At 45.9% G+C, this 17,306-nt stretch overlaps 1 protein-coding gene across 1 annotated transcript in view; it reads right to left on the bottom strand.

The window, feature by feature from the left end:
- Positions 1-17,306, bottom strand: part of CELSR3 (cadherin EGF LAG seven-pass G-type receptor 3) — a 256,060-nt gene that overhangs the window by 22,764 nt on the left and 215,990 nt on the right. The window contains exons 27-30 of the mRNA XM_077451691.1: positions 17,221-17,300; positions 10,991-11,117; positions 8,484-8,603; positions 7,927-8,063 (exon numbers count right to left, since the gene is read on the bottom strand). Of these exons, the coding sequence (XP_077307817.1) occupies positions 7,927-8,063; positions 8,484-8,603; positions 10,991-11,117; positions 17,221-17,300 (464 nt within the window). The remainder of the gene's footprint in view (positions 1-7,926; positions 8,064-8,483; positions 8,604-10,990; positions 11,118-17,220; positions 17,301-17,306) is intronic.

The following is a 17,306-nucleotide window of genomic DNA, read 5'->3' as shown; positions in this document are numbered from 1 at the left end:
AAATAAACAAACCTTTAAGTCTTACCTGACGGCCTCATGTAATGAGTTCCCGATGATCTGCAAAAAACTTGGGTGGGAACCGGTGCTGTCCTGAAAGACTCCTGGAAAAGGACATTACCGGTACGTAATTCCATTTTTCCCCAATCGTCTTTCAGGACAGCCACCTTTGAGAGGATAAGCGAGTACCCTGTCTTAGGGTGGGACCTACTGCTTGCAGCACCTTGTGACCAAAGGGCTTGGTCTTTGGCTGACAGAAGATCCAATCTATAGTGCTTCACGAACGTAGAAAACTTGAACCACGTTGCGGCTCTACAGATCTGTTCAGGAGACACACCAGCCCACATTGTCTGCGGAGTTGCCGCTGTCCTGGCTGAGTGTGCTTTAATTCTAACTGGAGGCTTTAATACCCCAACCGCGCAAGTCTGCCCAATGGCTGACCTTAATCATCTGGTTAGCGTACGTCTAAAGGCTTTGGAACCCTTCCTAGCCCCTGGAAGTAACACCAAAGGTAAATCAGACTTCCTGAACTGGCTTTGTGTAACCAAAATAATGAAGGACACGTCCAAGAAGATGTGTTCCTGTTCGCTCACTGGTTTTGAACGAAAAATAGGCAGCATAATCTCTCGGACTCTCTGAGGATTAGAGACTACCATTAGGTAAAAAGGCCAGAATGATCTTAAAAACTGAATGGTCTGGAAAGGGAGTGCCTTAACAGAAAGGGTTTCGAGTTTACTCACTTTCCTTGCCGCAGTGATCGCCACAAAAAACACAGTTTTGAGAGTGATCAACCATAACCAGCCAGATTCCAATTGCTGAAAAAGGTTCCTTTGTGGGAACCTGTAAAACTAATGAGTGACCCCGACTGGGAAGGGGGCGACCAAAGGCTTGGTCTTTGCCTACCTAAGGCTCTAGGAACCTTACTATACCAAGGTCTGATGTTAGATGCCCTTCCAGGAATACGCTAAAAGCGAAAACCTGACTCTTCAATGTTTATGGGGCTAAACCTTTATCTGCCCCTGACTGCAGGAACTCTAGAACGGCTACCAGGCTGTGCACATTGAAGGAGTTCTCTGAGCATCAGCTGTTGAACCGTCTCCATACCTTCAAGAAAATGGTCTGAGTTTCTATTTACCTGCAATTCAGAAGAGTGGCTATTAAACAGTCTGAGACCTCTTTGCCCTTCAGCAATTCCTTCTCAGTAGCCAAGCTGCAAGAATCCACCTGGGGACCGCAGACTGGACCCTGGGAGAAGGGACACTCCTAGACCGGGAAAACCCGGGGGGGGGGGGGGGTTCTACTGACAGGCCCTTCAGAATGGAGAACCACGGCCTCCTGGGCCCAAGAGGTGTGATTAGAAAATAGGTAGTAATCTCCACCTGAAAACTTCCCTGACCCTGCAGGAATCAGAACGGGAGGGGAGAAAGCATAGCACTTAGAGAAACCCTAACTCTGTGCTTTAGTGTGTCTGCTCCCGACCTCCCATCTCCCCTGTTCATGGAACAGGAGATGGCTTCCTTTGCGTTTTCCCTTGAGAAAAAGAGAGGTCTATGCAAGGAATCCCCCAACTCTGGGTGATCCATTCGAAGAACCTCCTGCTTGAGAACCTGGTTGCTCTGAGGAAATCTAATATCAGGATTTGCTCTCCTTCAAGACAGATCACTGAAAAGACAGGATTTTAATATTCGGCCCATCTGAGGATGGCCTTCGCCAGGACCCATAAGGATCCGCTCCAGGAGTCCCCGTCCTGTCGACGCAAGCCACTGCCAAGGGATTGTTTCCATGACTCTTACATGAAGTCTCCAGAGAACTCTGAGAGGTCCTGAGAGCCAGATCTACTGTTCTCAACTCCCTCTAATTTGAGGATCTCTTAGATTCCTTCCTGTACCAAACAGGAGTCTAGGTGTGTACCCCAACCTAAGCCGTTCGTATCGGTTGTAACCACCCTGGATACTGGGAAACTCCATTCTAGGTCTTGTAACAAACGTGCTCCCTTTCCCAAAGGGACCTCTTTACCTGAGTTGGAACCAAAGAGTCCCAAGACCCCTGACTGTGGTCCCAAAGCTTCAAGATGAATAGTTTACAGAGGACGGTAACATGACCCCGTCCACTGAACTGCTAGGAGCGTGGCTGTCAGTAAACTCAACCTGCCTAACTGAGTTTTTGACAGTTGCCCTGGAGAAACAACAGTGCTCGGTCTATCTTCTGGATCTTCTCCAAGGAGGGAAGACCTTTTGTTCTGTTGAGCCCAGCACCTACCCCAGGAAGGTGACCCCCTGGTAAGGAATTTAAGTTGGGTTTCTCTAGGTTCAGAGGCCAACCCAGGCTCACTAACAGGTCTTTTGTTACCTGTTGATCCCAAATCGACTGCGTCAGAGAAGGTACAAACCGGAGAAGATCTTCAGGACACACGATCACCGAGACTCCCCTGAGACGCAGGAATGCCAGAACTTCTACCATCACTTTGGTGAAGATAGGAGGAGGAAAGGGATAGCCCAAAAGGGAAGTGCTTTGAACTGAATGTGTAGCACCCCTACAGAAGTTATCACTGCCAGCCTAAGGAAACGCTGGTGGTTCTCTGCAATGGGAATATGCAGGTATGCATCCATACTATCCATGCCCTGAAACAGTTTTGGTGGAAGAGGTGCCCTCACCCAGTGACCAAAACCAACGAAAGCCATCTGTAGGTGACTAAGACACACAGACGTTTCAGGTTCAGGATGAGCCTGAACTTTTTTCCCAAAGGCTTGTGAACCACAAAAATGTGAGAATAGGAGCCCTTTCTATATATCCTGCTGGGACCTGTATTACCACTTCCTGTTCCTCTAACTCCTGAAGAGGAAAGAAGGGCACATTTTGGCAGCTCAGTGACAAGGAGTCTCAAAAGAGGAGAGTTCTGAAAACTCCAAACGGTAACCTCTTACGATGATCCCCAACACAAACTGATTGGAGGTGATCATCTCCCACTGGGGGAGGAAGGCCTCTTTTTTACTGCTCCCCATATTTCTTCTTAAGGGGAAAGGCCTTTTTCTTATCAGCCGTGCGATCTAGCCCTGCTTCAAGACCTGGCCCAAACAGCAGTAAACAGTAGCAGTAACAGCAGCCTCCTGTAAAAAAGATTCCAGAGCTTTGCTTTGGACGCCTTGTCCCCCTGCCATGCCTTGACCCCCTGCCATGTCTTCAGCCTTGAGGCCCTCCAGGCTGAATTGGTCAGAGCCGAAGATCTTGCATACATTCGCCTGGATTGAATCGAAGCAGCGTATGCCAACACCTTAAGCAGCATGGGAAAGGAGGATAGAAAGTCTCCTCTGCCGTCATTGCTTCATGCATTAATCTGGCTAAGCCGACACTTCATATTATGAGCCACCACTGTGGCCGCTATGGCAGGCTTAGATATTTTCTTAAGAGAAAAAGCCCATGCATCCTTCAGAAGTGAGTCCATCATTTCAAACATAGGGTCTGAAAGCATTCCCATGTCCCTGAGGACAGGTCAGTATGCCTGGACGTCTGAAGAAAGGTAGTCTCTAACCTGGGAGATTCTATTCCAGACAAGAGCTTCCTCTTCCGCCCAAGAAAAAACCTTTGCTTTAATGCACCAGAAAAGAAAGGTTTTCCTTCGGGACCCCGCCATTCCTGATGGCATCGATCAAGACATCATGAACCGAGAACACCCGCTTCCCCCAGGTCCTAGTACATCTGATCGTGGGGTGACAATGCCTTCTTCCTAAAGTGGTATGAATAGCTCTCAAGAGCTTATCCACTTCATCCAGGGGGAAGTTTATATCGAGGGGTTCTTTTGGGTTCCCCACCCAAGCCCTCACCTTTATCAGATTCCCTTGGGAGTCTGAGACGGCACTGTCAACTTCTTCCTCAACTTCCTCTCTGGAACCCTCTAGACTCTCCCTTAACCTGCAGGAGGAACATCCATCGGGTTAGGTGGAACACTCTGCTGTGCTGGTGAAAGAGTGCTCTGGAGCTGAGGCCACTGGAACCTTCCCAGAAGCCGCCAGATATGCACCGTGTTCTGCTGCCTGTTTCCTGATGGCGCTCAAACAGGGACCTGAACCCTCTGAGGCCACTGGAACCTTAGGTTAAAGGTCTGACTGAGCTATCCGGTGCTTCAATACACTCTTTACCAAGTGCCTTTGAACCAGGGATTCCCCAAAGAGGCTCTATATGAAGGACGCTCCCTCCTAGAACCAAGGGGAGACTTGCTCATGTCCTTCAGAGACCTAGAGATAAAAGAGCAGCATAAAATCCTAAAAAAAAGAAACACCAGCACTACTTAAGAGGACCACCGGGAGTGCCCTCCCCTAGGATCAATCTCCATCTGGATCCCAGACGCACTGCCCTTCCCCCCCGACCACCTAGGGGGAAAAAACACCAGTGGAGCTACTGGTTGTAAGGTAAGGGAACCCCTCGCCAGGGCTTTTACCTTTGAGTGGCTGGTGCCGTTACTCCTGGAGCTCCCGAAGCCACTGCTTTGGACATTCTCCTGTTGAGGAAGAGTGGTACGAACGTGCCTCCAACAGCTACCTGTGCAACTGTAGAAAGAGAGGCTGCACCAGCCGAACGCTAGGTTCCCCTCCACGTGCCGCGTCCGGAACCGGAAGACGCGGATCCAACGAAGAGGTCCGCCCCCACCGGAATTGACGTCGCCCGCCAACCGGTCCGGCCTCTGGCTCCCAGCCGACTGGATACACAGGGGGGCCTTGGACGTCCTCGTTGCAGCGCCCCACTGGGCGAAACGCAGGGATGAACCTCCCCAAAAACTTCCTGCTTTCCCCAAGCGAAGATTGGAGTGCGTATATAGAAAAAGGTCAGTCAAAAGTTCAGCTTCCCCAGCCGACCGGACTGCCTGTTCCGTTAAAACACCCGCGGGTGAACGGACGGACGACCCTGTAAAACTTCCTGCTTTCCCCAAGCGAAGTTTAGGGTGTATAGACAGTACGAACGCTTCAGCTCCCCGCTGATCCGACTGTCAAGGGCCGACCGATAGACGGTCGGGTAACCGAGTGGGGCCGGGGCTCCGCTCGGATAGCTTCAGTCTCACCAACCGAATTCAGCTAAGGTTCCTTAGCGATGTCTCCCCACCGGAGGAAACACCATAACTGAGGAACGAAGGGAGGAGGAGGCTTAAATCATGAAAATTAAGGCGGTGTTTCCTAAGAGGGGAGGAGCCAGTGTCTCTCAAAGGTGGCTGTCCTGAAAGACGATTGGGGAAAGAAAATTTAGAACTTAAAAATCCTCCCAATGAGACTGTTTATTGTAATATTTTAAATGAAGATGCAGACAACGATAAACTCCTTACAAAGGTCTTAAAGTGATTGTAATGCCCCGTACACACGAGAGGACTTATGTCCGACAGACTTCCAAAGGAGTTCCGCCGGAGTTCCGCCGGAGTTCTGACAGACTTTTCGGCCGAACGGACTTGGCCACACACGATCACACTAAACTCCGACGGATTCGAACGTGATGACGTACGACCCGACTCGAATAAGGAAGTTCATAGCCAGTAGCCAATAGCTGCCCTAGCGTCGGTTTTAGTCCGTCGGAGTAGCATACACACGAGCGGATTTTTCGAAGGGGATCGGGTCCGGCGGAGTTCCGTCGGGAAAATTTGAAGCATGCTTCATTTCTAAAGTCCGTCAGACTTTTGCGAAGCTAAAGTCCGTTGCAGCCCACACACGATCGGATAGTCTGACGGACTCGGTCTGACGGACTTTGGATGTTGAAAAGTCCGCTCGTGTGTACGGGGCATAAGGGTAATTTTTATTTTGTTTTAAATAACAAACGTATCATACTTACCTCCACTGTGCAGCTCGTTTTGCACAGAGTGGCCCCGAACCTGCTCTTCTGGGGGTCCCTCGGCGGCTCTTCCCCGCATCAGATAACCCCCTAGGAGAAGCGCTCTCCCGGTGAATTTTTGGGGTTTCGTTCTTTTGAATTTTCGGAAATTCATTCTTATTTTTGGATTTCCAAATTCCTGAATTTTTGGATTTCCAAATTTCGAATGTCCGAATTTTCAAATTTCGGAATATTCGGAAATTTGGATATTTCTCAAATTAACGAATTTGTCTAAATTAGAATTTGGAACTAAACGAATTGCACATGTGAAAAGTGTGGGGTACATTTGTATTCAGCCCCCCCGGAGTCAATACTTTGTAGAACCTCCTTTCACTGCAATTACAGTTTCAAGTCTTTTTGGGGATGTCTCTACCAGCTTTACACATCTAGAGAGTGAAAGTTTTGACAATTCTTCTTTGCAAAATAGCTCAAGATCTGTCAGATTGGATGGAGGGAATCAAGTCTTGCCACAGATTCTCAGTTGGATTTAGGTCTGAACTTTGACTGGGCCATTCTAACACACGAATATGCTTTGATCTAAAACATTCCATTGCAGCTTTGGCTGTATGTTTAGGGTCGCTGTGAGGGACAAATCGGACACCTAACTGACACTTTTTTGGAACCAGTGACATTATTACAGTGATCAGTGCTAAAAAAAAAAGCACTGTCGCTGTACTAATGACAATGGCGGGGAAGGGGTTAACATCAGCTGCGATCAAAGGGTTAAATGTGTGCCTAGCATGTGCTCTCTCATTGTGGGGGAGTTGCTTTTAATATGGGAATGCACTGATACTACTGCAGGAACACAGGATCAATACCTTCCCTACTGACAGAAAGGCAATCTACCATGTTCACATAGGCAGCTCAAAGTTCTGCTTGTTTACTGTTTAAGCGGCATTGAGTCTGTGATACCCGCGGCTGGGCTCCCAGGCCTGGAAGTGTCAGATCACATACTAGGTACGTTATCTGGCACAGGGCTGTCGCCCTGCCACAGTAGATCTGCGGTGGGCGGTCAGGAATTGGATAACCACCTCCTGTTCGACCTATAGCAGATTGACAGCAGGACCATGGTTCTGTTATCCTAACTGGGTGTCATATGACATCCAGCAGGATGACATGCCGGCGCGCGCCCGTCTGACACACCGCATTTCCGAACATGGTAAGGAGCCTCTGACAGAGGCTTCTTACCATGTGATCAGCTGTGACGAATCACAGCTGATCATCGCGTGAAACAGGAACTGCCAGAAAACGGCATTCCTTGGTTTGCGTTGACAGGGAGAGCTAATCGGCGGCTCTCCCTGTCAGAGGGAGTCTGTGCTGATAATCAGCACATTGATTATCAGCACAGCCCCCATCAGATGTGCCCATCAGCTGCCAATCAGTGCCCAATCAATAACGTCTGTCAGTGCCAATCAAAGTGGCAATCAGAGCCCACCACAGTGCCCATCATTAACACCTGTCAGTACCTCATCATCAATGCTGCCCATCAGTGCCATCTATTAGTGTCAATCAGTGCCACCTGTCAGTGCCCATTAGTGCTGCCTGTTAGTGCCAATCAGTGGCACCTATCAGTGTCCATCAGTGCCACCGGTCAGTGCCCAGTAATGCATATTAGTGCCGCTTATCAGTGCCACCTATCATTGCCCATCAATGCTACATATCAGTGCCTCCTCATCAGTGTCTATTAGTGCCACTTACCAACTCAGTGCCACCTCATCACTGCCTATCAGTGACGGAAAAAAAATACATTTTAGGACAGAAACTAAGAAAAACATTTATTTTTTCAAAAATGTTGGTCTTTTTTAGTTTGTTTAGCAAAAAATAAAACCCCCAGATCAAATACCACCACTGTGGACCAAAATCTCTATTTCTGTGAAGAAAATAATAAAAATTTTGTTTGGGTACTGTGTTGCATGACCGCGTAATTGTTATTCAAAGTGTGACAGCGCTGAAAGCTGAAAATTGTCCTGGGCAGGAAGGGGCGAAAGTGCCCAGTATTGAAGTGGTTAAAAAAAGCTCATGCTTTTTCCTTGCCTGTTCTGCTAGCTTAGAATATATGGTGGCACCCTGCATACAACTTACCTTAGATATGGCCTGTGGCTGGAGTGGGTGCGCGCTGTGCGGACACTGCTGACAGAAGACACAGTGGAAGCTCCTAAAGTGATTCGGATTAAACCGCTCTCCTCAAACAATGCTGTGTTATTGTAGGCATTTGGACCCTGAAAATAGCATATAAGAAAGATATTATTATAATTTCAGATATGGACAATTTCAGCTTCGTAAATACTTGTGTGTTGTGAACTAAAATTACTACTGACATTTTCAGAAATGCCAGTATTTTGCCACAGGGGTGTTTTACAGCCAGAGCCACTAAAAAAGGCAGTACAGCTGGCCCTCATGTACTGGGCTCGGGCCCCATTAGCTCAAAAAGGGGGGCCCCCATGCACCTGTCGAGCAAGAGGGCCAGCTGTACTGTCCTATTTATCATGTGACCGCTATGATTGGCTCTCACAACGGTCGCATGATTGGTAGCCCATCCCACTGATGCCTGATCAGAAGCCATGACCAAGAGCTGTCAGTGACAGCTTGGTCAGTCTGCACAGTTTTCCCATACCAGAATATAAGTAAGAAAGCATTACCCCCATTGGAGCTTGTCTCGCCGCCTCCTCTCCCGGCCCTTTCTTGCCCAAACATACAATTTTCCACACTTCCTGGAATTCCTCATTGAGGACACAGAAGATAACCAGCATGGCCAAACCCTATTGGAAGAGTGATGGGACAGAATGTAAAAAAAACAATACAATGTCTCAGCTGTCAACATTGACAGAATATTCAGTATGATTCTTAAGGGCTGTTCTTACCTGCGAAAAATGGGATATACATAATCTACATTTTATAGCAAAACAATAGCAGGACTTGCAATTTATGTTGCTACAGCAGTTCTCAGCTCTCTGGGGGGGGGGGGGCGCACACTTTGACCTTTTCACACTGGGTGCTAAAGGACCATGTCCCATGAATGCCATTCCTCTTACTATCACATTTAACATGATCTGTGCAGAGAAGCTGTTGTAAGCTCTTTATTGCACCATCTCTCCTGCCAAAGCCCTCTAGCAGCTGTGAAAACTCTGTGTAAATAAAAAATGTTTGAACTCTTCCTCAACGAGTGTTGGCTGGACATACACTTTATTAAATCAGGTGCAAATTACCTCTTGATAACTAATAACTACTGCAACAAGAACATACACTCACTTGCCACATTATTAGATACACCAGGTTGGACTCCCTTTTGCCCTCATTCTTCGTGGAATAGATTCAACAAGGTGTTGGAAACATTCCTCAGAGAGTTTGGTCTACAGTGACACTACAGCATCATGCAGTTGCTTCAGATTTGTCGGCTGCACATCCATGATGAGAATCCCGCCACATCCCAGAGGTGCTCTATGTGCTCTATTGGATGAGATCTGGTGACTGTGGAGAACATTGGAGAACAGTGATCTCATTGTCCAGCAGTGAGATGATTGGAGATTTGTGACATGGTGCATTATCCTGCTGGACCATCAGAAGATGGGGACACTGAGGTAGGCCGTGGCGCTGAAAGGATGCTTAATTTGTACTAAGAGGCTCAAAGTGTGGCAAGAAAATATCCCCCACACCATTACACCACCACCAGCCTGAATCGTTGATACAAGGCAGGATGGATCCATGCTTTCATGTTGTTTACACCAAATCCTGACCCCACCATCTGAATGTGGCAGGTAAAATGGAGATCCATCAGACCAGGTAAAGTTTTTCCAATCTTCTGTTGTCCAATTTTAGTGAGCCTATGGGAATTGTAGCCTGTTTTCTGTTCTTAGCTGACAGGAGTGGCATCCAGTGTGGTCTTCTGCTGCGGTAGCCCATCTGCTTCTAGGTTGGATGTGTTGAGCATTCAGAGATGGTATTCTGCATACCTTGGGTGTAACGAGTGGTTATTTAAGTTACTGTTGTCTTTGTATAATCTGGAACCAGTCTGCCCATTCTCATCTGACCTTTGACATCAACAAGGCATTTTCCTCCACACAACTGCCGCTCACTGGATGTTTTCTCTTTTTCAGACCATTCTCTGTAAACCCGAGACATGGTTGTGTGTAACAATCCCAGAAATACTTAGACCAGCCTGTCTGGCACCAACAACCATACCACATTCAAAGTCACTTAAAGCCCATTTCTTTCCCATTCTGGTGCTTGGTTTGAACTTCAGCAAGTTGCCTTCACCACGTCTAGATGCCTAAATATATTCAGTTGCTACCATGTGATTGGGCGATTAGTAATCTGTGTTGCCAAGCAATCGAACAGGTTTACCTAATAAAGTGGCCGGTGAGGGTATTTGTCAAAAGACAGCTTGTACCTGCTTCGAGAAACAGCTTGCTCGCTGGGAAAACTAGCAGCTGAGACCATTTCTCTTCTGAGAAGGATTCACATTTCCATAACACCAAAAACATTATTACTAGCCAATAAAAGAGGAACTGCACAGGTATAAAGGAATACAAATAATAAATGATGATATGCAATTGTCCCGTAGAGCTTTGAGTGTCTGTGCCTACATTCGACGTGACATTTCCAAAAGCACAAAAGTGATATTTATTAAAAATAATAATTTTTAATGTGTGTCTACCACCCGTAAACATACAAGGCTGCCATGTTGTGAACAAACTAGATAATCAACCTATGAATTTAATGAGAATCAGTGACATCACAGAGATATTACAGACTCCTAATAAATTCATTGGTTGCATTTCTTGTCTAGAACATGGCTGCCTCCATCTTGAGTGACGGCTACACTTTAAATTCCAGAAACAAGCCTGTATTTACATGTGTCAGTACACTCAAGGCTAATTTGTAGCTTGAATCACCCACCACCTCCTTTAAGGAATTTGGCAATTAGATATCTGCCACTGGGTTCCCGACTCCGCCCACCTGCAGTGGCAGTTTGGCAGGAAAACCTCGCTGCTGAATTTCCTGGGAGATTATGTCATCCAGCGGGTGATTCAAGCTGCAAGGGATCTACCCTTTAATAAAAAGATTGATGTAGGATGAAGTAACACCTTTAAATGAACATATTTGCCTTCAGAAATATGAAGTGTTTTTTTTTTGTTTGTTTTTTTACCTGCAGGCTGCAGAGGAGAACATAGAGGTAGTGAAAGGCCAGAATGCTGTTATTAACAGCCAGCAGACCGAAAAGCCAGGTAGTGCTGATTAACAGGAGGAGAATGAAGGAACTTCGCAAAGTCATGCTACAGGGAGACAGGAAAGAAGGGTGGAGAGCACAGACATACAGATTACACCAGGAAAAGAGAACACTGCTACATATCTTCTGTATTTCCACCAACAGGGAATACATTCTGTAGCATGCAGGGTACAAGAGGCTACTTAAAGGGGTGTTCCACTTTCAGATAACTTTAAAGCAGAATTTTTGAAATATACAAAAGTTTAGCTATTTAGCTAATTTCTCATACAATTAAAGCGTTTGTTAGCCCCAAAAAAATAAATAAAATGGATCCTGTTCCTTTAAAACATGTTATTTGACACAGTGCTTGTCCTGTGTCATTTGGCCCCCTGTAACACCTAAAAAACCTGGCTGATTCTGTCAGTTTCTCCCCACCCCTCTGTAAACTGACCACAGTGTATCATGGCTGCTGAGACCAGACACAGTGGTCAGTTTTCGCGCCTTTGTCATCAGCAGCCTGCTATCTACTCTCTTCTCTGCTCCTGTGTCCTCCTCCCCTCTCCCCTCTGTGTGTGAGCCGCCCCTCCCCCCTCCTGCTGCCCTCATAACACTAAACTGTATACACAATCAGCACTGCCTCTGTAACGACATATTCGGCGACCCATCGCAGTTTGCTACGGAAGTGACGTTCCTTCGCCGCTATCTTGCTACACCCCACACTCCTCCACAGTAAGGATACACTAGGAAAGGGGAAAGTGGACATGTTGTTACCACCACCGGAGTTTTGCATTTTACACGTATTTATAACAGTAAAGTCAGTTTATATAGTGAATACAGGACTTAGAACTCCATCTGACTGGTTAGATGTTGAATTTTAAAAGCATCCGGGAAGCCTGCTCATTTTACAGGTTTGATAATCTGACAGAAGTTCGCTGCTTTTAAAATTCAACATCTAACCAGTCAGACGGAGTTCTAAGTCCCGTATTTCAGTATAGAAACTCACTTTACTGGTATAAATAAGTGTAAAATGCAAAACTCCGGTGGGTGTAACAACATGTCCGCTTTCCCCCTTCTTAGAGTATCCTTACTGTGTACAAGTGTGGGGTGTAGCAAGATGGTGGTGAGGGAACGTCACTTCCGTAGCAAACTGTGATGGGTCGCCGAATATGTCGTTACACCTTCTAATGCAGTGTCCCCCTCTGTGAACGATTTATAAATATAAATACGGTAAATACCTAATTTAAGAGCCAAGATTGCGATCACATGACCAGCCAGCTCTCTCCTCCTCCCCTCCTCCAGACTGACATCAGCAGGGGAATCTTAGCCCCGCCCTCTGCATCTCTCAGAGGAGAAAAGGAGAAAGCTGGCCAGTCATGTGATCGCAATCTCGGCAGTGAAATTAGGCATTTGCAGCATTTATTTATCACACACAGAGGGGGATACTACAATAGGAGGCAGTGCTGATGGTGTATACTGGTTAGAGTGGCTTAACAACCACTTTAACTGAAATCTATCTTTATTTCAAAACTGAACTCCAGACAAACAGCTAAATACACAGATGAAATACAGGAGCTGTTTTATCTGCCGAAGAATTACTATTTCGGTCTATCCTGTGCTGAAACACGAAATCATAAATTATAATATAATAAATAACTATAATCAACTATAAATAAGTATAATAAATAATAATATAATAATAATAAAATGTATTCAATAATGTAATTTAAAAAAATTACATTTTCTCAGTTGCAGAATTGTCGCTGTCGTTACTTTCAGTGTCTGATGACGAATTACCCCATGATTCACTATCGCATAATTCTTCAAGTGATTCTAATTTACTATCGCTGTTTTCTAGCTGGTCTAAAACTACTTTTGAAGTAAAGGGACGCTTTTTGGTTGCCATGGACAATCTCAAGTTTCCAGTCAGAGCAGTATATATCAGCCTTTCTCAACCTTTTCAACACAGAGGAACCCTTGAAATGGTTCTCCGGTCTCGGGGAACCCCCGCTAAAAATTGGAAATCTACAACTCATGATACATTAGTGTGATGGTCATTGGGAAGAATGGTCCTTACACTTGTGGTCATTGGGAAGAATTACCTCCTTACAGATAGCTAAAAAGATCAATGGTCTCAGTGGGAAGTTATCTGAGAGGCAGAAATTGCCCAATGCTGAAGGAACCCCTAGCAACCTCTGGAGGTACCATAGGGTTCCACGAAACCCTGGTTGAGAATCACTGGTATATATAATTTAAAACTGCAGGCAGGGCACTGGAAAAAGCATTAGGGACAAAAGGGATGTGAAATAATTGGATACAGTAATGTAAGATTACAGTGTACTGCATGTGTTCTGTTTTTTTTTTTTTTTAACTTTTTTTAAATTCCCTCCGGCTCTGTCCCCATGTGGCGTGCCGCTCGCAGGGAACGGAGCCCGTAACACAGTACATCGGGTGAAGGATATGGCGGAGAACACAGCAGGGAGACATCTCAGGATCCTTGGGACAAGGTAAGTAACCTGTGCAGGATACTGCGATGCAATCCCGAGTGTCTCGGGGGGATTACCGCTAATGGTACTGAAATTTAACCCCCGAGACACTCTCGGGATTACCGCTAGGGAGGTTAAATAAGTGAACCTAGCCAGTTAGCTGGAAAGTCTGCTTTAAAGGTACAGATTGGCCATACAGACAAAAGAATAAAGTCACCTGAAGGTGGAGACCCCTTTAACACAAACAGAAATAAAATCATGGATGGGGATCCCATCTATCAATATAAGTATACATTATTATTTACTTTAAATAACATGAATCATTCCTTAAAAAAAACTTAGACTAACTATACAATACTGGGGCTCTGGTATATCCACATGTATCATACTGCTTGTTCAGACACAGCTCCTGTACGGTACACACAGACATTCCAATACAGAATATACATGCTCAGTAGATACATAGAAGATACATAAGACATCCAAGTTGCCAAATTAGTAATGCAATTCATAGCAACCAGTAAAATGCTTTAAAGAGGAAGTAAACCCTGATGAGTTTACTTCCTCTTTCATTCCTTGCAAAGGCAAAGCATAATGGACTACTATGCATCGCATAGTAGCCCATTATGTGTCACTTACCTGACACAGGAGCCAGCGAAGTCACCGCTGTCCCCTGTAGTTCCGAGCGTCCATCTTCTTGGTGGGTCTCGCAGCTCCGCCGCTGTCATTCGGCGACGCCGCAATGACGTCACTCCCGTGCATGCGCACAGGAGCCGAGACGCGCGGCATTGCGCGGCATCTACGTGTCTTCGTGTCTACGGCGCAGCCCGTCTTCGGGCAAATATCTCCTAAGCCGTATAGGTTTGGGAGATGATATTTCTTGGACCTACAGGTAAGCCTTAATCTAGGCTTACCTGTAGGTCAAAGTGGTTTGTAAGGGTTTACAACCACTTTAAAGCCCAACACCGAGCAAAAAAATAGGGGTTTATTTACTAATGGAAAATAGACTGTGCACTCTGCAAAGTACAACTGCTCCAGAGCTTAGTAAATGAACAAAAGCTCTGCTAACTTTCATCATCCAATCAGGTGCAAGCAAAAATTATGTTTTTTTTATTTTTATTATTGCATGTGATTGGGTATTCTTTGGAAATTGAAGCTTTACCTCATTTACTAAGCTCTGGAGCAACTGCAGTCTATATTCCTTTAGTCGATCAACCCCATAGTTGTCCCATGCAGTTGGGCTGTGCCCACACTGATTAGGCCAACTACTTGTTTTATCTAGGGGTGAGGAGAAAGCTTAAACTCACCCGATCGTTTGTTCCATCGGAAAACGCCCCCCCCCACAGTCCAGCAGTGGACTGTTCTTGTTTATGGAATCTGCTCTGGGCTTGATGATGCCAGGCACAGTGCACAACTCAAGACTACTAGAATGTAGGTGTGCCAGACCGGTCTTGTGCTGGGAGGATATTTCCTAATTTTTCCTCTTTCCTAGATATCCCCCTCTTCTTCACACGTTTCAGTTCATGGTTTACCCATTCCATATATTTGATACCATTCAGACTCCAGCCTTTTGAATAGTAATGCCGCGTACACACGGTCGAACTGTTTGACGTACTTAGTCCGTTGAAACACATTTCAGCGGACAATCCGCTCGTGTGTGGGCTTCAGCGGACTTTTTCAGCGTGCAGTCCGGAGTACTAAGAATTTCGGATTTTCCAAAAACGGACTAAGAATGGCGCATGCCCAGAAAGGATTTACACGGCGGAAGGGTGCTTTGCTGTGTCTTGGACTTCCTATTTCTAGTCCCGTCATACGTGCTGTACACGTCATCGCGCAAGCTTTCGTCGGACTGTTTGTGTATCCGTGTGTGGTCAAGTCCGTTCAGTGGAAACTACGACGGATTGTATGACGGACTAAGTACGCCATACAATCCGCTCGTGTGTACGCGGCATTAGTCTCCCCCGGTCGCCGCGGGAGACCCCTACTGGTGACGCTCTGTACCTTGTGCACACTTGGATTTGGGTAAGCGGTCCTGTATCTGTCCCTATATAATAATTGTATATTATTGTATAGATTATTAATAATAATGCCATAAAACTATCCCCTATTTTGTAAACGCTATAACTTTTGCGCAAACCAATCAATAATCGCTTATTGCGATTTTTTTTAACCAAAAATATGTAGAAGAATACGTATCGTCCTAAACTGCGGAAAAACATTTTTTTTTAGATATTTTTGGGGGATGTTTATTATAGCAAAATGTAAAAAATAATGCGTTTTTTCAGAATTGTCGCTCTTTTTTTGTTTATAGCACAAAATATAAAAACCGCAGAGGTGATCAAATACCACCAAAAGAAAGCTCTATTTGTGGGGAAAAAAGGACGTCAATTTTGTTTTGGAGCCACGTCACACGACCGCGCAATTGTCAATTAAAGCATCGTAAAAAGTGCTCTGGTCTTTGGCCTGCAAAATGGTCTGGGGCTTAAGTGGTTAAAGAGCACTGGGTGCATAAGGAGTCTTGACTGGTCATTATGGGCAGGAGGATAGATATCCTTAGCTAAAGTCATTTAAAGGTGATCTGTCACTTTGCCCATTGAGGGGAACATGATGTGTTCTCTTGAAAGCTCACCTACCTACCTACGGATATATACCTCAGCTCATGTGTTTGTCGGAGCCATAGGTCTAATCCCTGTATAAACAGTTCCGTTACGGAGCTTATACAGTGATATTGACATGCTCTCCTCCCCCATGTGACAGTGTTGACCTATCAGGCTCCAACACTGCATCTTGGTAAAAAGGTCACCTTCTCCTCCAAATCTTCAAGGGCCAGGTATTTCTTAAGGCGCTGGCAGACGAACGAAGCGCAAAAGAGTGGAGCCAAAGTGAGTATCACTGGGTGGGGGAGGGACAACCTTAGATAGAACCTGAATGGACAAAGTGAAGGGTTCTCTTTAAAAAAAAAACAGGTCTTCTTTTTCAGTCTGAACCATCCACACCACAGTGGCCATCCTTCCAGTGGAGATTAAAGAGGAAGTAAACCCTGATGAGTTTACTTCCTCTTTCATTCCCTGCAAAGGCAAAGCATAATGGACTACTATGCATCACATACTACCCCATTATGTGTCACTTACCTGACACAGGAGTCAGCGAAGTCACCGCTGTCCCCTGTAGTCCGGCGCATCCATGTTGTCGGTGGGGTTTCGCAGCTCCGCCGCTGTCATTCGGCGAAGCCGCGATGACGTCACTCCCGGGCATGCGCACGGGAGCCGACACATGCAGCAGCTCCGTTCTTGGAAATGCCGCCCTCAGTGCGCCTGCGCGCCGCTGTCTACGGCGCATGCGCCGTAGACAGCAGTGCCTGTCTTCGGGCAAATATCTCCTAAACCGTATAGGTTTAGGAGATATTTCTTGGACCTACAGGTAAGCCTTAATCTAGGCTTACCTGTAGGTCAAAGTGTGTTGTAAGGGTTTACAACCACTTTAATACAAGAATGTTTGGTTGCAGTGGCCAACATACAGAGCCATTTGGCTCAACTGTTCTTTAGGAGCACAACTGACCAATCAGAACCCTGCTGGGTTTTTTTTTTTTTTTTTTAGCACTGGTTAGAAAATACGAGCATCTGAATGGTTTCTAAGCCAAGTAGAAAAATAGGACAGCCAATATAAATAGACTGAAAGAGGACTTACAGGACAGAAGTCTTCTTGGCCTCCTTCTGTCCGGGCGCGCAGGTGAGTTTGGCAACCATAAGAAACATGGCGCCATTCAGCTGAAG

Source organism: Lithobates pipiens, unplaced genomic scaffold, assembly GCF_037356315.1.
Source record: "Lithobates pipiens isolate NorthernLeopardFrog02 unplaced genomic scaffold, aLitPip1_a1.2 Scaffold_23, whole genome shotgun sequence".
Lineage (NCBI taxonomy): Eukaryota > Metazoa > Chordata > Amphibia > Anura > Ranidae > Lithobates > Lithobates pipiens.
This window is presented reverse-complemented; position numbering and strand designations above follow the sequence as displayed.